Below are 18,522 nucleotides of genomic sequence, written 5' to 3'. Positions count from 1 at the left end.
CCTTACCTTGCTTAGGTAGGTAGCCCAGATGGGTTGCCACACTACAAGCACCGACACCTGTGCCCGGTGTTCAATCCCCTTATTTAACTAAGAAGCTCGAACCCTGCTGGCCCCGTCCGATTCTACCTACCTACTGTTCCATCTCGCTCTTCCCTTAGCTTTGCGGCTTCTCGGATACCTCACGCCTTTTACCTACGTTAGTAGTACTTAGTATGCGTTGACTATCACAAGCCACCTTCGGGTGCTTGCTTAGGTCGCTTTCCGACCACGCACCCCTACCTTCCATCTTCGGCTTGTGACTGGCTATCTGCACCCATATAACTTGGAACCTCTGACGCCTACTGCTAGAGCATTACCGCAATACTCTTTTCCTGCTTTTTTTCCCCAGGCTTCCCGATGATGGCGATGGATAATCGCATTCCAGATGCCATGGCCGCCAACTACTGGCCACACCCCATGCATACGGCACCGCTCCGCCAGAGCCAGGGCGACTATAGCGTACCGCAATCTCATCACACGTCCCCAATGGCCCCCAGCACCAGTGGCGGCCCAGGTTCTATGGGGATTCATTCGACTGCGCCGTCCGGCCTGCAGAGACACAGCGTGGCCGGTCCCTCGACAACTTGTGGCCCGACACGCAATCCCATCGCAAGCACAGGCAGAGCAGAACACGCGGATCGGCCAAACCAGGGGGAAGACAACGCCAGAAACTCGGGTCCAGCTCCAGCTCCAGCTCCCGTCTCCCAGAAGCCGATCCGGCGGCGGATGCGCATGATCACCTCCTGTCTCGAGTGTCGACGGCGCAAACTCAAGTGCGAAAAGAAGAATCCATGCCACAACTGCAAAAGGTTCCTAAGGGAATGTGTGTATCTCAGCCCCAATCTCGACGAGGCCAGCCAACAGCGCCTGACCGAGATCAAGGAGCAGGTGGGATCGCTAGAGAGGCAGCTCGAGAGGGACGTGGCCAAGGGGGCGACTGCCCGCCGCCACAGCCGCAGCCCCGGCCGCATCGGTGACGGCAGCCGTTTGGCCCAGCAGCGGTTTGTGGCGGACAAGGTCGAAGACGAGCATGGCGACGAGCGTGACCTACAGATCACGCCGATGGTGGCTCTCGATCTCACGTACGACGATTACTCCGACGGCAACGGCACGGACGATCTCATCGATTTGGGAATACGCGTTGGAAAGATGAGGATAACGGAGCGGATTGGCGGTCTGAACAGGCCGCGCATATCGGAAGAGATACAAGCCGGTCTCGCGGAGAACTACCCACATTTCTTCGGCGCTCAAGGCGCGTTCGCGTTCGCGCACGAGGAGCTGCCAGATGCTCGGGAACTCCCGGACTTTCTCAGACCCGGGGAGTCATACCTGGCGCCTACCAGTGGCTTCTTCTTTGCCCAGGCCGCTTGTCCGTTGGACTTGATCAGCCTACTTCCATCAGAGGAGCTCGGCCACAGGCTAATACGGCGCTACTTCGATGCCATCCATCCAATTGCACGATGCCTCCACAAGCCTTCGTTCGAAGCGCTGTATAACTCATTCTGGGAGGATGTGAGGCAGAGCATCGAGCCTCGCCCGTCGACACAGGCGATTGTGTTCGCAGCCTGGTTTACTGCCGCGGTTAGCGTCGATGACGGTTTCTGCCGGGACCAAGCGTGGAACAAGACCCAGCTGGTCTTTCACATGAAGATAGGGACTGAGACGGCGCTGAGCAAGGCCAACTTCTTAAGTACGACGAGGTTCGAGACGCTGCAAGCGTTCGTCATGTATCTGGTGAGTTGTGCCGCAAGACCTCCGTCCCGGCCAGCAAACAACAGACATACTGACACAAGGCCCAGATCCCACTCTGCCGGGACGAAGTGTCCAGAGCACATTCGGTTCTCGTCGGTGCTGCCGTTCGCATGGCCGAGTGCATGGGTCTTCACCGCGACGGCTCGGCCTACGGGTTAAACCCCCTCGAGGCACAAGTTCGACGATTGGTCTGGCATCAGCTGTGCTTCCTCGACGTGCGTACATGCGAGGCGCAGGGGCCGAAACCGGCCATCCGGCGCGAGGACTACGATACGGCGATGCCGGTTAACTGCGAGGATGAGGACTTGACGCCGCAGGTTGCGCATCCGCCGGCACCGGCAGAAAGGTGGACGGCCATGCTCCTCTCTATCATTCGGTTCGAGATCAACGAAATGATGCGCAACATCTGGACGGACCGGCGCAAGCTGGAATTGCGGAAGACGACGCTGACGGCAATGCTCTCCAAGGTGGAGAACTTCCGCAAGCAAATGTTTGAGAAGTACAGCCGGTGGCTCAACGACCGTGTGCCGATTCAAAAGTACGCAAGGCTTGTCATGCAACTGCTCACTTACCGGCTGCATGTAATGGTGCTGCACCCATACCACTCCAACACGGCAAACCCGCTGCCCGAAAGGCTGAACGGCTTGCTGGTCACCAGCGGTGTCGAGATAATCGAGACGGCCATCTGCCTGGAGACGAATCCCCTTTTCCGAGACTGGGCTTGGTACCTCGGGGCCTACCAGCAATACCAGATCGCCCTGCTACTGGCGACCGAAATATACTACCGGCCACACCGCAAGGACGCCGAGCGGATATGGCCTTGTCTCGACTGGGTCTTCCAACTTGATCCCAACGCGCCGCGGGAGCAAAAGACTCTCCAAATCCTGACCGAGATAATGGGCAAGACGAACCTCTATATGGGGCTGCGCAGAGTCCGCGCGCCCGTGACGATCAACCGGGCCGTTCCCGGCAAGCGAGCTGTCAAAGAGTCCCCGCCGCCGCCACCCCGGGAGCCCCTGCCTGGGGTGCAGCCTCAGGGGTATCCTCAGGGGCACCCGCCGTCGTTCCAACAACAACAAGCGCCAGCACCGCCCCAGCACACGGGAACGGGTATGGTCTCGGGACTGAAGTCCGAGGCCCTCATCTGCCCTCCCGCCATGCACGTACCCGTTCCCTCCGCAATGCCGCCAGCGCTTTCCGCAGCCGTGAATGGCATGGTTCCGCCTCCCCCTCCTTTCAAATCGCCTCCCTCGTCTCTGGCAATGGGCATGATGATACCACCGCCACTCCCACAGCAGCATCACCTGTCACAGCTGGACTATTCCCTTCCGCCTCATCAGATGGTCTTCGCAGGCGTCACCAACGGCGAGTCCATCTGGAGCTTACCGCCACAGAACCACGGCCACGGCAGCCCTGAGAACAGCAGCGACGGGGGCAGTGTGCTGGGCAATCCTCAGCGACACGGAAGCATAGCCGGTCCCTCAGCTGCAGCTCCGGGAATGGATGCCAGTATTATGCACGATCTGGACTGGGTACGTATGACGGCTTACCTCATGGTCATCGGTGCCGCTCGAAGCGGGGGTGTACACCAGACTAATACAGGGACAGGACACGCTCAATACCATCTTTGTCACTGATCCGCAGACGGGCCAGCTCAGTTTTAGGACGTTCGTTGATACTACTGCCGGGATGGAGCCTACCGGCCAATGGTAGAAGTGATGTCATCTACACGGAATCTATTCTCTTTCTACTTTGGTCTGCTTCCTCTATTTGGGCAATTAGCGCTTTTTGGCCTCCCCCCCTCACTTTCCTTACTCTGTCTTCCTTCTGGATACTGAGCAATAATCCCCTCGCTGGTAAGATAGCACCGACGTTTGTTTGCCTGTCTGCTCGGATGATTGAAGCGCAGAACGTACCAGGCACGCGCTGTGCTTTGGGTTGGACCAGTTCCTAGTACCGTATACTATCACGATAAGACTACGAACGATAGTACCGAGTTTGACCTTCGATAATACGGGCTGTCATGTTGGAGGTAGCCCGCCCTTTTCCTTCACTAGACGCCTTCGACAACTAGACCGCGGGAGATTGCAAGTTTGGATGCATGTTCACTTAATGAGACATACTGCGAGGAGTGCACGATTTCGGAAATGATTTTTATGATGCTATATGTCTACCGCTGTATGTTTCATACCCAGTTTATACAAGTATCCGACCAGTTCTGGCACAACCCACACGCTCGTATATGGCATCTATATGCGACTTAACGATATTATTACTCCAGGCAGCGAAATGGCAAGTTGAGCACATCACAATCGAATCCCGCTCTCCCACCAACGGCGCCCCGTGTACCACCGCAACCCGTACTCGCCATCCCATCGCCACCACGACTCCCCCGGCGACCCGAGCCCCATCATCCTCAGCGGCGAGACCGGCACGGGCTCAAAGAGCCATAGCCCCGCCCGACTCATGTCATCGATCAGGCCCCGCGCCGTGAGCAGCAACCACGCCGCCGCAAAGAGCAGATTCCCGGCCCTCCGAGCCCATCTGGAAAATTCCCTCTTGTGCGTGCCGAGCAAAGCGCACCACCCGGTCTGAAGCATCACACCAACCGCCTGCGAGACGAAGAACGCCACAGGCGTCCACGCGACCGTCGTCGGCCGCGCCACCGACGTGATGCCGCCCGCGGCGTGGAGCACGCCGCTGAGGAAGAAGGCAAGCAGCATCTCGGCCGCGGCCCGCGCCCGCGCCCCCCCTGTGGCTCCGCGGGAGTGTGATAAGCGCACGCGAGGAAACAACAAGAAGCGCACCGGCGCGGTGAAGCCGAGCCGGAAGGTCTGGTGCCACCACCCGCCCCAGAAGCCGGCCAGCCCGCGGTCGCAGACCGAGAGCCTGAAGCTGCCGAAGAGCGTCGGGTGCTGCCACAGTTCGACGAATCGTGGTCCGACGATGCGGGCAGGCAAGAGGAAGACGCAGACGAGCTGGAGCAGGGCGAAGTAGAGGTGCAGCCCCGCGAGGATGCCCGCCGCGGCTGGGAGGGTGCGGGCTAAGGGGATGGTGATACCCGGCAGGGGAAGGGCGGTCATGAAGTTGGGGAGAGGTAAGTCGGGTTGGTGCGAGACGTAGTCCGGGCCGAGGAGGAAGTAGGGGTCGCGGCGCATGGTGATGGTCAAGATGTCGATTGTGAGGTAGGAGACGGTGAATTGGAGGAGGCGGGAGCGGAGGAAGGAGGCGTAGGTCCGGGAGCGCGAGGTGCCTGAGCGTGAGGCGAGCGGGATGAGGTCGAGGCGGGCGGGTGGCAGAGCCTCATTACCACCACCTCTCGCAGGGTCGGGAAGACGCTCGGGTAGGGGAGGGTGCGGGATGGACGAGATGCAGAAGTTCCAGCCTCCGCCGCGGAGCGAGGTGAGCAGGTCGGCCGTCCAGCCGAGGCGGGTGAGGAAGGACGCCTGGGCAGGGAAGGGCTGCCAGAAATATTCGTGGTTGTGCCGGAGCGAGGCGGCCACGCTCTCGTCGACTGCTACCATGGCGCCTGGCTTTTCCTTTTCGTCTTTTGAGAAACCATTCTCGTGGGATCTCCTTGGCCGCCGCTCAACCCTCGCCGCATCCCGTTGCGGGTGGGTGAATATGAGCACCCTCAAGTTCCAGATGGTTCCCCACACCGCAGCCAGTCCGGTGCTATATGCCACGGCCATATTCCCGGCCGAAGTGGTCTGCATCAGGCGAATATTGAGATAGATGACGGCTGCAGCAACAGCCCAGCGCAGGCGGTACAGCCATGGCCGGGTTGTGTGCGGGATGCTGAGGTAAAAGAGCGGAAGGAAAAAGACGCCAATGAAGGACCACGGGATCACAAACGGCGTAACCTCGCCGGCTGCGACCGCTGCGTGGAAGGTCTTCTGGTACTGATGCTGGTAATAAGTGGCGAGGCTGAGGTTTTCTTGGTCTGATCCGGATGCGAGGCCGGTTCCGGGAGGGTGGGTTGCCATCCGATGCGCCAACTTTATCCGAGAAGAGACGAGAATGTCACCAACTAACAAGTTCAAATCTAACGCTGTCTATCTAGCACAAAACCGAAATGTAAAAAAGAAGACACAGCGCTTGACTCGTGAGATGAGATAAATGTAAAGGGAAAAAGGGTCAGACAAGACGAAAACATCTCAAGTTATCGCGCGGCGATTAGTAACCGGAACTCGCCGCTGTTGCCTGAATCGATCACAAAGACACAAACACGATTCAGGGTCTTGCCCCTTGAATGAATGCTGGGATCGGCGGCAGGCAACCGGTGACGGGATTTTGGAGAACTAGGGTTAGGGTTCTACTATTCGTAAACAAGAACGAATAAACAACTTGAACACCTATCTGTACTAACTGACAGCCTGGCTTTTGCCCCTATCGTTCACCGTACGACTTCCCTTCCGTATTGCTCCATGAGCTGAATATGCCCAATACTAAGTTTGATACTAAAGTGTGACATAAACATAGAGAAAAGCTACGCGCCCTCATTTGTTACTCTTCTCACTACACTCCCACGACTCCCTGCCCTGAACCTCCCCCCTTCCCCCCCGCAATAACTCCTCCGGCGACCCAACCTCCACGACCTCACCGTCCTACATAGAAGCCACAGTATCATAACCCTGCACCATCTCAAGACGGTACACAACCTCTAGCACGTGCCCTGTACAACCCCTCAAGGTGTCATACAACACCTTCCTCGCTCACCCAGCAACTGATTGAAGGCGATTTGAAGTCGGGATGCCTTGAATAGCAGAATCTCATCTTGTCTCAGGCCCTTGATGTGTTTGAGGGACTGTTCGGCAAGCTCCATCATCTTGATGCTCTTCCATTACCCCAAAACCGCGGAAGTTTGCGAGACACGGTTGCGCACCCCCTGGTTCCATGAAACCATGGCAGTAAACATTTTGGACGACATCTTCTCGTTTACTACAGCGATGACTTCATACCAGCAGCAAGAGACGTCAAGCAGGTGGCATCAGATTGGGGGATTACAGGCGCACAACATACCCGAGATGGGAATCGCGACTACTAGTAGGAAGCAAGGCGTGTCGATTTCTCGGTAAAAGGATAATTACACTTGAATGTGTACTCGAAGTTCAACGAAAGAAGCCCATGTGTCATGGATAAACATCACTCCCGCTTTCGAGTCCGTTAACATCAGCGCTCATGGGGGTGATGGGACATGGAATGAATTAATAGAAGATACAAAAGAATGGGGTACAGAAGGAAGGAAAGAAAAAGAAAAAAAGCTCACCACCAAGCTCCCCGTCGGATTTGTTGCGAGGGAGGTTGGTGGCTACGAAAACCGTCAGAGGGCTTTTACTTCGCCCCGAGCAGAGGGGGGTTCTCGAAAAACTGGCGAGTCAGTTTCCGCTGGGCACGATGTGAATCGAACCCAGGCCATCTCGGGGGAGAGGGTCTACGGCGCCGTGGTATTTGTGTGGGTGCACCGAGGTGGTCACTCGACCACTTTGTGGCGCCGTTGGAAGTCGGTTGAATGATGTTGCCCATATACTGTCCCCGTGTGGCGGGAGATAAGGGGTTTGGGCCTTCAGATGAACTAATACAAGCGTCTCTGCTAAGAAACATGACAGTCAAGGAGGAGGGAAGGAAAGAGGTGGCTGCTCACAAGCAGCGAACTGTTTACGGATGCTTTGAGCTCCAGGTGATTTATTAGGGTGCCGAGAGCGAGTGCAATATCGCAGATAGGACCGTCGTCCTGTATCGGGTGATAGTGGCTTGCTTTAGTCCCGTCCGTAGGAGCACGTGAACCCTAAACGACACGGCAACCAAGAAAACTGCGGACTGTACGATAGAGAGCACGTCGTGCTCAAAAAGGAGAATAAAGTCAAAGTGGGCTATCAACTGGGGTCCGAAGACGTCGCCGTTAGAGGAGGGTGACGGCGTGCAATAGAACTACACAGCTTACTTTGGTGAAGATACTGTCACCACGTCTGGTTGATATTCCAACTCGGGTATAACTACTGCACCAGAGAGCATCTACCCTGGCTCAGGCAACGTCAAGGCTTTCCAAGTTCCGCCAGCGAATCTACTCGGCCCGCCGCCACTCCGGCACGACGACATCCCCAACCTTTACCGTGGGGAACTGCTTCTCCTTCGTGATTAACACCGCCTCGGTGCGCTCTCTCTCGCCACCTTTGTAGCACATGTGCACTCCAAAGAACACCTTCCCATCAAACCTCCTCGTCTTCGACAGCGTGACGAACGGCTCCTCGCTCTTCTCAGCCGTCTCCTGGTCGATGCAGACCATGTGACACCTCCTACACGCCCCGAGCATCTCGAACTCGTGCTGCTCGCCGCCGATCCTGATGCCTGACCATGCATCTTCCGCGTAGGGTGCCATATGGGCGTCGGCATCCGCCGGGGCGATGACAAGATTAGCTCGGAATACAGCGGGTGATATCTCCTTCGTATGAGTTCCGGCGTGTTTGATCTCTCGGTTGAGGGCGTCGACGCTTGGGAGGGTGATGGCGAGGATGGGACTTTCGTTGGAGAGGAGGATCCGTCGCGGCCCGGCCTTTTCTGAGTCTGAGTCTGGCGGAGACGGTGGGAAGGAGCCGGGGAGAAGGGACCTTTTGGTCGCAGTGAAGGGTAATTGATGTTTCTGCAGGTGGGCTTTGGAATATCTGGCGGTTTTGCCTTGTCCGCCAGGCGGGAACCGGGCTAGGACACATGGTACTCCGAGAACGCCGGAGAAGAAGTCGTTTATCTTTGCCGACGAATATGCTTGTGCCTGAATCTGGTCTCCGCAAACCCGAGAAGACCTGGATTGAGGAGTACTGGAGTGAAACAGAGATGGCCGTTTGGAGAGCGGTATGCAGACCTCTCGGGGTATGTGGTTCGGTATGTCTCCGGTATATGTGACTCGTAGCTCTCCCTTCTCAAAATCTAGCCATGGCCGTACAAGGGCCATCTTGGGATGCCGTTTCTGACTCAAGGCTTGACCGGTGCCCTGGTGTAGTAGACACCATTCCCTGTCCCAAGCGAGCCCTTCCCGTCTAACCTCCCAGTGGACCCCTGGGGGAACCTGGAAACTTCCGCAGCTCTTGATGGGATACACAAATATGCTGTGAACGCGCCATCGTGACGAGCCACGGGATTGCAAAACCGGCTCCCGGACGACTGGTGCTGGAGAGACATCCCGATAGAATTCGGCAATAAACCCCAAGAAGCTGTCCACATCCGAGATAGTGCTCATTGCACCGAGACTTGCCCGAATCACGCCGGTTGGCTTCCCCGCCATGATGTCGGTCTCGGCTCCACAGCGAAATCCCGAACTGAAGTTCTGTCTCATCTCCCAAGGCTCCAAGCCGAGCGCCAACGCGATACCGCCGGGATTGCAGACGCCGCCAGTGCGGATATGAAAGCCCTTTAGCGTAGCGAGCTTTTCAACCTCTGTCAGGCTCACCCAGGCTCCCAGACTGTTGCGGACGTTGAAGGCAATAATGGGGCCAAGCCCGACACTCTTGTCTATTCTCTCCGGGTCCGGGGAGTAAAGAACACAGACTGCTTCGCCATTACCATGCCTCAGCGATCTGAGCCCGCGGTGGAGTCTCCTTGCTAGAAAAGCAGTGTGCGCTGCGACGTCGAGCATCGAGCCGAAGAGCTGCTTCTGCACGTCCAGTGCAGCATCAAGGGCAATTATGCTGTGGATGGGCAGTGTGCCATCCTCGAGTCGTTCGTGCAAAAATCGGTTCTTGGCCGCGTGCCACTGCTCTTTCAAGCAGACTACCATGTCGACAGTCCCGCCACCAAAATACCTCCTCGAGCTGAACACCTCCTCCGCCTTCCGCCTCACAATAAGCGCACCCAAGTCGGGGAAGCCGAATATTTTGTAGAAGCTGAGGACGGTGAAGTCGGGGGCCGCATCAGCATGACTTAAATCCAGGGGAGAGGAGCAGACCAGCGCTGCGGCATCCAGCATCGTGTAGGTTCTCCTGCTCCCACAACGAAGTTTCTCTGCCCAAGCCAGGGGATACCGGCGGCCGTCCATGTTCGACTGTGCAGGGTACGCGAAGAGAATTGGCTGATTTCTACCGTCATCTCCAAAAGGACAGTCCCCCATGAGCCAAGTGCCAACCCGCTGGTCGTCAAGACAAAGGCTATTCCGAGCCTCTTCTCTAACACCAACAAGACTGGTGTGGCTCGCCTGATGGTAGGCATAGTCGAAGCCATCCGGCTCAGCTCGCAGGGCATCGGCCACCAACTTGACTCCCGCTGTCGCATTCGCCACAAACACCAAGTCGAAGTCGGCCGGATCGGCTTTGAAGAAACGAAGGACGCGCAGGCGTGTGTCTTCGATCCGTGCTGTTGACAACTGGGAAGACGCCGAGCCTGAGTGCGGATTTCCAAAAAGGTTGGAGGTCATCTCCCTGGCGAATCTGTCCATCAAGGACTTGGGGTAGAGGGTTGTCCCAGCATGGTCGAGGTAGATCGACCCTGTGGTTCAGTGAGTAAAGTAAATGATGATGCATCAAAGCAAGGTGGATGTAATTACCATTCAGCATTGGATACTCATCGCTTCTGAATTCCTCGACACGGGCGTTGTAGCCAGTGGTTGCTGTGTTCTTCGCCATTGATACGACCCTTGTCATTACCATCGTTGTATCCGTATCTACGTCTCAAGTGATAAGAGCCCAGCCTGTGACAATCCGACGGCGAAGACAGGCTTGCAGGCAAAAGGACCATGACACTGAGCTGTGCATTCTTCTAGAGATGAAAGACACCGGTGGCGTCCAGGCAGGTCTCTATCAATCAGCTCGCAGAGTAGATAAGGTACGGAGCAAACCCGGCTGTTGTCGGCGGGTGCCATTGTTGTGTTGGGCTGTGGAGGCAAACGGAGTTCGCCCCCTTCCACCGCGGTTCCCACCAGTGAGCAGCGCGGGGTTTGTGGGTCTTTCGAGAGACCCACACCGTCCAGGGGCGGTGGCCCCTAGCCACATTGTTGATCCACTTCAAGGTTACGCCACATTTGCAGGCGAGCAGCCACATACCTTCCCCAGCCACCAGGTTTAATTGAGACACGCTGGGAGACGCGGAGCGCGCGCCTAGCCGACCCACAGACGCGTCGCGTCCCGCGATGCAGAAAGCGAGACGCTCCAAAGCTTAAACTACGAGTGGGACAGGAGTGCCTTCCTTGCAGCACACTTCTTTTCACCACTGCAGCTTCGACCTTCCACTTTGAACGTCAACACCTGCCAATTGTACTTTCCAGGCTGCAAACATGACATCTGTAAGACTTGGAAAGAGGACTCGGAGCTCCGAGGAAACGAGTAAGTGTGCTGCTCGTCCTTCTCTCCGCCGGGGGAAACAGCAATTGACACGCGTACTACAGAATCGACACTCAGTCTCGACTTCTCAGTAAAGCGGGCACGGCGGACACCCAGGAAGACCACCGAGAAGGAGCAAATTGCCATCCACGATTCTGAAAATGAGGAGAATGAACAGCCGGAATATGGCTCGCAGGGGGGGGACAAGTCGACGCCTAAAACATCCCGATCGAGACGGACCTCGATTGCGAGCACGGTCAAGAGCTGTAAGCTCATCGGAGGGAATGAGCACAGTTCAATTGCTGACACTGTTGCAGACAATGTTGCTCCCGTCACTCCTTCGACGCCGCGCCACTATGATGTCTTCGCCCGGGGCACGACGACACCCCGTCACCGGGTCATGTCTGTCGGCAGACTCTCGAAGCGGATGACACCCCAATCTCCCCTGACTCCAAGCACACAACAAACAGTCTACCACCAGGCGAGACAACTCTTTTCGCGCAGCGCAGATCCCGGGGAATTGATCGGACGCGACGAGGAGCGCACGCAACTGCAACAGTTCCTTGAACGATGCAAGACCTCTCGGCCGAGCGGGTGCCTCTACGTCAGCGGCCCCCCCGGAACAGGAAAGAGCGCCATGGTAAACAGGATCACTGAGGAGGCGGTATCGGAGTCGGGTTGCATCCGAAAGGCGTACATCAACTGCATGAGCATCAAGTCGTCGAAGGACTTGTACATCGCATTGTTGGAGCAACTTGCCGGCGACACCGACATGTCGGAAAGCGACATTGTGGAGGCCTTGCAGAAGCTGTTCCTGCAGAAGAAGACAACTGATGTCTTCTTGGTCGTGCTGGACGAGATTGACCATATCCTGACAATGGACCCCGAGAGTCTCTACCGAGTATTTGAGTGGGCCCTGCGACCAACCTCAAGGCTCACCCTCGTCGGCATCGCCAACGCGCTGGACCTGACTGACAGGTTCCTCCCGAGACTCAAGTCACGAAACCTCAAGCCGGAGCTTCTCCCGTTCCTGCCCTACACCGCACCACAGGTGAAGCGGATCATAACGGAACGCCTCAAGAGCCTCGCCCCCAAGGGTGCTTCAGCCGACTTCATCCCTTTTTTCCACCCGGCGGCCATCGAGCTCTGCTCTCGCAAGGTCTCCAGCCAGACCGGCGACCTGCGCCGGGCGTTCGAGATCTGCCGACGGGCCCTCGACCTAGTCGAGAACGAAACCCGCCTCAAGCACGAAAACGAAGTCAAAGAACAGATTCTGCTCATGAGCCCCTCCCGCAAGGTGCTGGGCGAGAACCGTAATCTCGCCTCCTCATCGGCACGTCCCTTCCTCGGGACACAATCCATCTCAACCGCCCTCCACAAATCCCTGCAGACCCTCACAGTCGAGACCGCCCCGCGCGTGACCATCGCCCATCTCAACAAAGTCACAGCCGCCGCCTTCAGCAACGGCGCCAGCCAGCGCCTGAAGACCCTCAACCTGCAGCAGAAAGCCGCACTGTGCTCGCTGCTGGCCATCGAAAAGCGGAACCGCTCCGTCGCCCAAACTCCATCCTCATCCTTTTCTTCCTCTTCTACACCGACAACCCCTTCCACCAAGACACGAACATCGGTGTCGGCACCGACAGTCAAGACGCTCTACGAAGCCTACTGCACGCTCTGCACGCAGGACTCGCTCCTCCACCCGCTCTCGAGCTCCGAGTTTCGCGAGGTGGCGAGCAGTCTCGAAACACTGTCCCTCATCACGCCCGTGGACGGCAAGACCGGGTCGTTTGTCGCCGTTCCGGGGGGCACGGCGACACCTACCAGCGGCCGCGGAAGGGGCAGGAAGAAGGACGTTTTCGCCTTTGGGGCCGGCGGAAGCGGGGGTTTGTTGGGGGACGAGAAGAGGGTGGCCAGCTGTGTCGGGGAAAAGGAGATGGAGACGGCTGTGGAGGGCATGGGGGCCGGCATTCTGAGGAGTATCCTGAGCGGAGAGGCATTGGATTGAACCCCTCTGCCTGATCTTGTGGTTCCGGCGTCTGTTTGTCTGGTTTGGGGTTTTACTTTTTAGACGGGGTGTGTGTTTTTGGTATGGGCCGGATGCATGCATGGCATAGCCTGGTTGCGGCATTGTGTTGGCGTTTATGGTGTTTGGGCTACTATCCATACAGTATGGATAGGCGTTCAGGGAGGGGTGGACTGACACTTGCGGACGTACCTGTTACTCGGCTGGTCTGTTGGTTTGACTGACATTGTTACTGTGCGCCGCCGCCCTTGGGTGTAGGGGAATAATCATATCTGATTTTGAAGATCAACCTAGATTCGAGTGCTTCGAGCATGTGACTGTGCCCATTGATCCCTCGACCACTCAAGTTGGCCGTTTCTTTCCACAAGTGTTAAGCCGGCTACTTGGATTCAGTATCACCGCTAGGTACTCAAAGTGTATAAGAACTCCAAGAAAGACTCATAAATACCGCTCCCAATGCATGCTGCTTACTCGTTACCATTACATCATCAACATGACCAATCTTCTTCCCCAGGTTGCCAATGAAGTCCACCCTCAGACGTAACGTATAGATACGTATCGGTACACATATTCTTTTTCCTTACGTCTTAGCTGTGCGTCGGCATAGCAACGTCGGCCTTCTTCGAGATGGCGTCCTCGCCGCTCCACATGGAGGTCACGGTCTTGAGCTGCGTATAGAAGTTGACGCCCGGCTTGCCGTAGAAGGTGCTGGCACCGCCGCCCGCGATACTCTTCTTGTTGCCCGTGAAGCTGAACATGGGGAGGGGCACGGGGATGGGCACGTTGATGCCGACCTGGCCCGCTTCGATCCGCCGCCTGAACGTCTCGGCCGTGGGGCCCGACTTGGTGAAGATGGCGACGCCGTTGCCGTACTCGTTGGCGTTGATCAGGTCGATAGCCTCGTCCAGCGTGTCGACGTTGAGGCACACCAGCACGGGGCCGAAGATCTCTTCGCGGTAGCACTGCATCTGCGGCGTGACGTTGGTGATGATGGTCGGCGCGACCCAGTTGCCGTTGGGGTACTTGGGCGGCTTGTAGCCGCGGCCGTCGAGGAGGATGGTGGCGCCCTCGGCCTCGGCGGAGGCGATGAGGGATTCGATGCGCGCCTTGCTGTGCGGCGTGATGACGGGGCCCAGGTCGGCGCCCTTCTCGAACCCGCCGTTGACCGAGAGGGCCTTGGCGCGCTCGGCCAGCTCCGGAAGCCACTCCTTGGTCTCGCCGATCATGACGAGAGTGGACAGGGCCATGCACCGCTGGCCGGCTGCGCCGAAGGCGGCGCCGACGACGGCGTTGAGGAAGTGGTTCTTGTTGCAGTCGGGCAGAACGGCCGCGTGGTTCTTGGCGCCGAGGTTGGCCTGCACGCGTTTGCCATTGGCCGAGCCGCGCGAGAAGATGTACTCGCCGGCCTTGTTGCCGCCGACAAAGCTGATGGCCTTGATGGCGGGCTCATCGAGAAGGAAGTTGACGGTACGGTGGGCGCCGTGCACAATGTTGACGACACCTTCGGGGAAGCCCGCCTTTTGGCAGAGCTCCGCGAGGATCATGGCGGCGCCCGGATCCCGCTCCGAGGGCTTCAGGATGAGCGTGTTCCCCGTAACGGTGGCGATCGGGATGCACCAGAGCGGAATCATGGCAGGGAAGTCTGGGATGGTCAGCATTTCATCATACCGCCAGAGCAAAAAGTGGATAATAGCAGGGCACTCACTGAAAGGGCAGATGGCGGCCACCACGCCCAGCGGCTCACGATACGTCCGCGTCTCCATATCCTTGGCCACCTCCAGCACCTCACCCTTGAGCAGCTCCGGGGCAGCGCAAGCCGCTTCGGCCACTTGCAGTCCACGGAGCACATCGCCCTTGGCATCAGCAAACGTCTTGCCCTGCTCGAGCGTGATGCTTGCCGCCAGACGGTCCCAGTTCTCGCGGATGAGCGAGACAAACTTGAACATGATCTGCTGGCGGTGCAGCACGCTGGTGGTACGCCATGTCTCGAACGCCTTCTGTGCCGACGCCACAGCCGCCTTCAGCTCCTCTTCCGTGTTCTGCGGCACGCGCGTCACCAGGTTGTTTGTGGCGGGGTCGTGGACGTCGATAAACTGCGCCGCCCTGGACTGGATGAACTTGTTGTCGATGAAGTAGGGGGTATCGTACGCTTCCCGGACCTGGTCGTGCGCGGTAGGGAAGCTGGCTGCCGTGCTGGCCAGCCCAGCTGCAGCCGCGGCCGGACTGAGGTGTTGTGCCGTGGCATGTAACCTCCTCACCGCTGTTGCCGACATGGCGGACTTGGCCGGCGCCATTCTTGCGGAGAAGGCGAGAAGGGATGACCTGGTGGAAGTGGAAGAGAAGTTTGAGAGACGGCCGGCTGTGGCAGACGCTGAAGCAGCTCGTGTTGCGAGACGGCGCATTGTGAGATTTTGGGAGCGGATAGGAGGAAGTGGCTGGGATCGTTGTAATTTGGAAGCCGTCTCGTCAGTTGCAGGTCGGAGGGCGCCGCCGGTCGCTACAATTACTGCCGAAGATTTGATTGGAATTCGCTCGCCCCCCTGCGCCGGTTTATCGAGGTGCAACCTGTGGGCACTTGCAGCCGGTGGCATGCGGGACTGGTCCCCTTTATCCAACCCTCCGCTGCGATGTCGCACCCAGTAGGCGGCTCGGGACAAGTGCCGCGGTGAGGACCGGACATGGGGCAACGGGCGGCGAACTGTGGATTCTCTCCGCACGCTTCAAAAGCCGTGTCCTGCCGACCGCCAATCAGTGATCCCCAATTCGAGCATGCAACAAGGGTCCGCGGGTAGGCCTTGCCAAGAATCTGGGGAGAACATCCGATTTGGGGCAGTCATGGGATGAGCTCGGTTTGAGGCGGAATCCTTGACTCAGGAAACTGAGATTGAGACAAACGTTATACTAGCTATGTGCCCAATACTAACGCCCATGTATTTTCTTGTGTGCCTAGAATACAGAGACGCCATGAGACTCCCGAAGACCATAAAGATAAGCAAAGGGTGAAGCAAAACTATCCGTATCGGTCTCGAAATCTGCGGCTCCGCCCCCACACCCAACTGCCCGAGTAGGCTAGACGCGGGTGAAGCCTGTGTTCGTTCAAAACACAGAATAAATGGCCCTCTCCCCGAACGCACCGCGCCATCTACGACTGGCTTCGGGTGGCACGCTTGGTAGCCTCCTTGGCAGTGTCAACACCAGACGCCGCGGCCGACGCAGCCTTGTCCTTCACCTCCTTGGCCTTCTCCTTCGCATCAGCAGCAACCTTCTTGGCCGCCGGTGCGGGAGAGGAACCAAGGCCGATGAGACCGACGAGGAGGGCGACGACGGTAACGAAAAGAGCGGCGAGACCACCAGCAATCTCAGGCACGAACTTGATCGCCTCAATGGGATCCTTCTTGGCAATGGTGAGGAAGAGATCGAACTTCTCCAGGATGTACGTCTTGGGGTCATCAAGGAACTTGAGGTCGCTAGGCGACTTGGGAGTGTCGTCAGCCTTGGGCTTGTCGGCCTCCTCGGCAGCCTTCTCAACGGGGTGCTTCTTGAAGAAGGTCTCTTCGGCAAACTTCTTGGCCTCCTCGACGGAGTGACCGACGTAGATGTTGTCAAAGAGAATGTTGTTCTGCATGGTCCAGATCTCAAAGCCAATCTAGCAACATGTCAGTGACAGCTCAACTACAAGCTGAAGCAAGAAAACTCACCGCGCCCATGGGCTCGAAGTTGGCCGGGTTCTTGTCCTCGAAGTAGTCGGGGTTCTTGATCTTGCGGGGAGCCCAGGGACCCTTGTAGGCCGGGTTGTCAATGTACGGCGCAGTCCACTTGCCCTTGTAGTCGGGGTTCTTTTTCATGGGCTTGGTCCACGGGCCACAGCCAGAGACCTCGGCGCACTTGGGGTTGGCAACAGTGGGAGGGACCCAGTCGCCGTCCTCCTCGTCATCCCAGTCCTCGGGCTTCTGAGCCTCGGGGTCAGGAATGAATTGCGGCTCATCAACAAGCCAGTCCTCCGGCATAGTAGCCTCCTCGTCAACAATCTCGTACGGGGCATCCTCATCCCAGTCGTCGGGCTTCTTCGCGTCGGGGTCAGGGATCCGGGCTTCGTCAACCCAGTCGTCAGGCTTCTTGTCCTTGGGGTCATCGATCTCCTTGGGAGGGTTGACGGCAGGGTTGAAGTCCTCAAGCAGGCTGCCCTCCTTGACCTGCTCGCCGTTCTGCTGGATGATGTAGGTGTTGTTAGGGTGCACGATGAGCGTGTAGAGCTCCGTGGTCTTGACGATCTTGGCGGTGGGAGGAGACGTCAGGTGCTTCTCCTCGTACTCGCCCGTCTTCGGGTTCTTGTGGTTGAAGATAAAGTGGACCTTGTTGGTGTGGCCGCACTTGTCGGGACCAAACATGATGACGTAGGGAGTTGTGTTGGAGAACTCGTCCTGGTGAAGGGCCTTGGTATCCCGCAGCAGCTTCATGTAAGCACCACCGCACTCCAGGCCGTCTGCGAGCCAACGAGTTAGCCATGGGGAAATGCAAGTGAACACTACGACAGAGACTTACTCTGCAGCTTGACCTCATATTGAACCACCAGGGTCTTGCCCTTCGGGTCAATCTTCTTGGGGAACTTGGCAGAGATGGCGTGATGGGCGGCGGCATTCTTGACCACAAGGCCTTTGTCGCCCTCCATACCCTTGTAGGTTGTGGGCTCCTCAACTGACCATTCTCCCACGTACGCCCACTCCTCGTCACTGCCCTTGGTATCCTTCTTGGCATGCGAGGGCTTCCATCGCTGTTCCCAATCGTCGGTGAATTGCTCGAGGAACGGGGCCTTGAGCTTAGTCGGCTGCACCAATGCGTCAGCATGTGACTCTCCAACGTAAATTCCAATGACGAATGGCACCCGAGTTGCCTGCGACGGAAATATGCGGGGGGCAGCTTCATCGGAGCTCGGTAGATACTCACGGTGAAGGTTGGGAGCTCCGGGGCACTCTGGGTGGCAGACTCGGCGACCGAGCTGGACGAGCTCTCGTCCTTGAGCACCTTCTGATCCTCGGCGTTCACGCCACCAACCAAAAGGGCTGCACTGGCGGCGGCAGCAGCGACGTTGAACCTCATTTTGCAGCGCCGAGTGCTATCTCAAGCGACTCAGCGAGTGGGCCGACTGGAGCAATACGCACACACCGACGGGAGGGTCGGTCAATGGAGAAAGGAACCGTCTATAGAGACAGACGACACAATTGGGTAGGTCAATGGATGTCGCTCCCAGAGCTCGAAGAAAGGAGAAAATCACCGAGCGCGTTGCAGACAGCTGGTGTGGTGAATTTGAAGCTCGGGCAGGCGATTTCTGACAACGTGTCTTTAACAGAAATGCTGAGCTCCTGAGCTTCCATCCTAGGCCGGCAGCTGAGCGCTGCCTCGGAA

The 18,522-nt window shown here is 57.7% G+C and overlaps 6 protein-coding genes across 6 annotated transcripts; 2 read left to right on the top strand and 4 right to left on the bottom strand.

The window, feature by feature from the left end:
• Positions 1–429: 429 nt before the first annotated feature.
• B0T15DRAFT_488755 (uncharacterized protein) lies at positions 430–3,504 on the top strand (the record flags this gene model as incomplete). Its single annotated transcript, XM_062866536.1, has 3 exons — positions 430–1,773; positions 1,839–3,323; positions 3,400–3,504. 3 exons carry the CDS (start codon positions 430–432, stop codon positions 3,502–3,504), a joined length of 2,934 nt encoding a protein of 977 aa, XP_062725836.1.
• Positions 3,505–3,930: 426 nt separating this feature from the next.
• On the bottom strand, positions 3,931–6,005 carry B0T15DRAFT_517234 (uncharacterized protein). The gene has a single exon (XM_062868303.1). The coding sequence runs from the start codon at positions 5,775–5,777 to the stop codon at positions 4,098–4,100; it is 1,680 nt and encodes a 559-aa protein (XP_062725835.1). The 5' UTR covers positions 5,778–6,005; the 3' UTR covers positions 3,931–4,097.
• Positions 6,006–7,579: 1,574 nt separating this feature from the next.
• B0T15DRAFT_22408 (pyridoxal phosphate-dependent transferase) lies at positions 7,580–10,328 on the bottom strand. Its single transcript, XM_062862848.1, has one exon. The coding sequence runs from the start codon at positions 10,214–10,216 to the stop codon at positions 7,856–7,858; it is 2,361 nt and encodes a 786-aa protein (XP_062725834.1). The 5' UTR covers positions 10,217–10,328; the 3' UTR covers positions 7,580–7,855.
• A 574-nt stretch (positions 10,329–10,902) lies between these two features.
• On the top strand, positions 10,903–13,383 carry B0T15DRAFT_406847 (P-loop containing nucleoside triphosphate hydrolase protein). The gene is made up of 3 exons (XM_062865317.1): positions 10,903–11,099; positions 11,162–11,362; positions 11,414–13,383. The coding sequence occupies exons 1-3, from the start codon at positions 11,051–11,053 to the stop codon at positions 13,099–13,101; spliced, it is 1,938 nt and encodes a 645-aa protein (XP_062725833.1). The 5' UTR covers positions 10,903–11,050; the 3' UTR covers positions 13,102–13,383.
• A 323-nt stretch (positions 13,384–13,706) lies between these two features.
• On the bottom strand, positions 13,707–15,521 carry B0T15DRAFT_481546 (Aldehyde/histidinol dehydrogenase; the record flags this gene model as incomplete). The annotated part of the gene is made up of 2 exons (XM_062866032.1): positions 13,707–14,761; positions 14,825–15,521. 2 exons carry the CDS (start codon positions 15,519–15,521, stop codon positions 13,707–13,709), a joined length of 1,752 nt encoding a protein of 583 aa, XP_062725832.1.
• Positions 15,522–15,885: 364 nt separating this feature from the next.
• On the bottom strand, positions 15,886–18,482 carry B0T15DRAFT_425222 (Calreticulin family-domain-containing protein). The gene is made up of 4 exons (XM_062865629.1): positions 18,064–18,482; positions 17,662–17,944; positions 16,818–17,602; positions 15,886–16,765 (listed from the first exon to the last, which is right to left on the bottom strand). Exons 1-4 carry the CDS (start codon positions 18,214–18,216, stop codon positions 16,262–16,264), a joined length of 1,725 nt encoding a protein of 574 aa, XP_062725831.1. The 5' UTR covers positions 18,217–18,482; the 3' UTR covers positions 15,886–16,261.
• Between the last annotated feature and the right edge of the window lie 40 nt (positions 18,483–18,522).

The sequence above is a fragment of the Chaetomium strumarium genome (genome assembly GCF_033439665.1).
Source record: "Chaetomium strumarium strain CBS 333.67 chromosome Unknown B0T15scaffold_1, whole genome shotgun sequence".
In the NCBI taxonomy this organism is placed as follows: Eukaryota; Fungi; Ascomycota; class Sordariomycetes; order Sordariales; family Chaetomiaceae; genus Chaetomium; species Chaetomium strumarium.
The sequence above is the reverse complement of the archived record's forward strand: the minus strand, read 5'-3'. Positions and strand labels throughout refer to the sequence as shown.

Excerpts from the sequence above, each read along its gene's own strand:
- B0T15DRAFT_517234 (XM_062868303.1), bottom strand. The coding sequence starts at position 5,777 with ATGGCAACCCACCCTCCCGGAACCGGCCTCGCATCCGGATCAGACCAA.
- B0T15DRAFT_22408 (XM_062862848.1), bottom strand. The coding sequence starts at position 10,216 with ATGGACAGATTCGCCAGGGAGATGACCTCCAACCTTTTTGGAAATCCG.
- B0T15DRAFT_406847 (XM_062865317.1), top strand. The coding sequence starts at position 11,051 with ATGACATCTGTAAGACTTGGAAAGAGGACTCGGAGCTCCGAGGAAACG. Across the intron at positions 11,100-11,161 it reads TCGGAGCTCCGAGGAAACGA|AATCGACACTCAGTCTCGAC; the intron begins GTAAGTGTGCTG and ends CGCGTACTACAG. Across the intron at positions 11,363-11,413 it reads TGCGAGCACGGTCAAGAGCT|ACAATGTTGCTCCCGTCACT; the intron begins GTAAGCTCATCG and ends ACACTGTTGCAG.
- B0T15DRAFT_425222 (XM_062865629.1), bottom strand. The coding sequence starts at position 18,216 with ATGAGGTTCAACGTCGCTGCTGCCGCCGCCAGTGCAGCCCTTTTGGTT. Across the intron at positions 17,945-18,063 it reads CGGAGCTCCCAACCTTCACC|CCGACTAAGCTCAAGGCCCC; the intron begins GTGAGTATCTAC and ends GCATTGGTGCAG. Across the intron at positions 16,766-16,817 it reads ACTTCGAGCCCATGGGCGCG|ATTGGCTTTGAGATCTGGAC; the intron begins GTGAGTTTTCTT and ends ACATGTTGCTAG.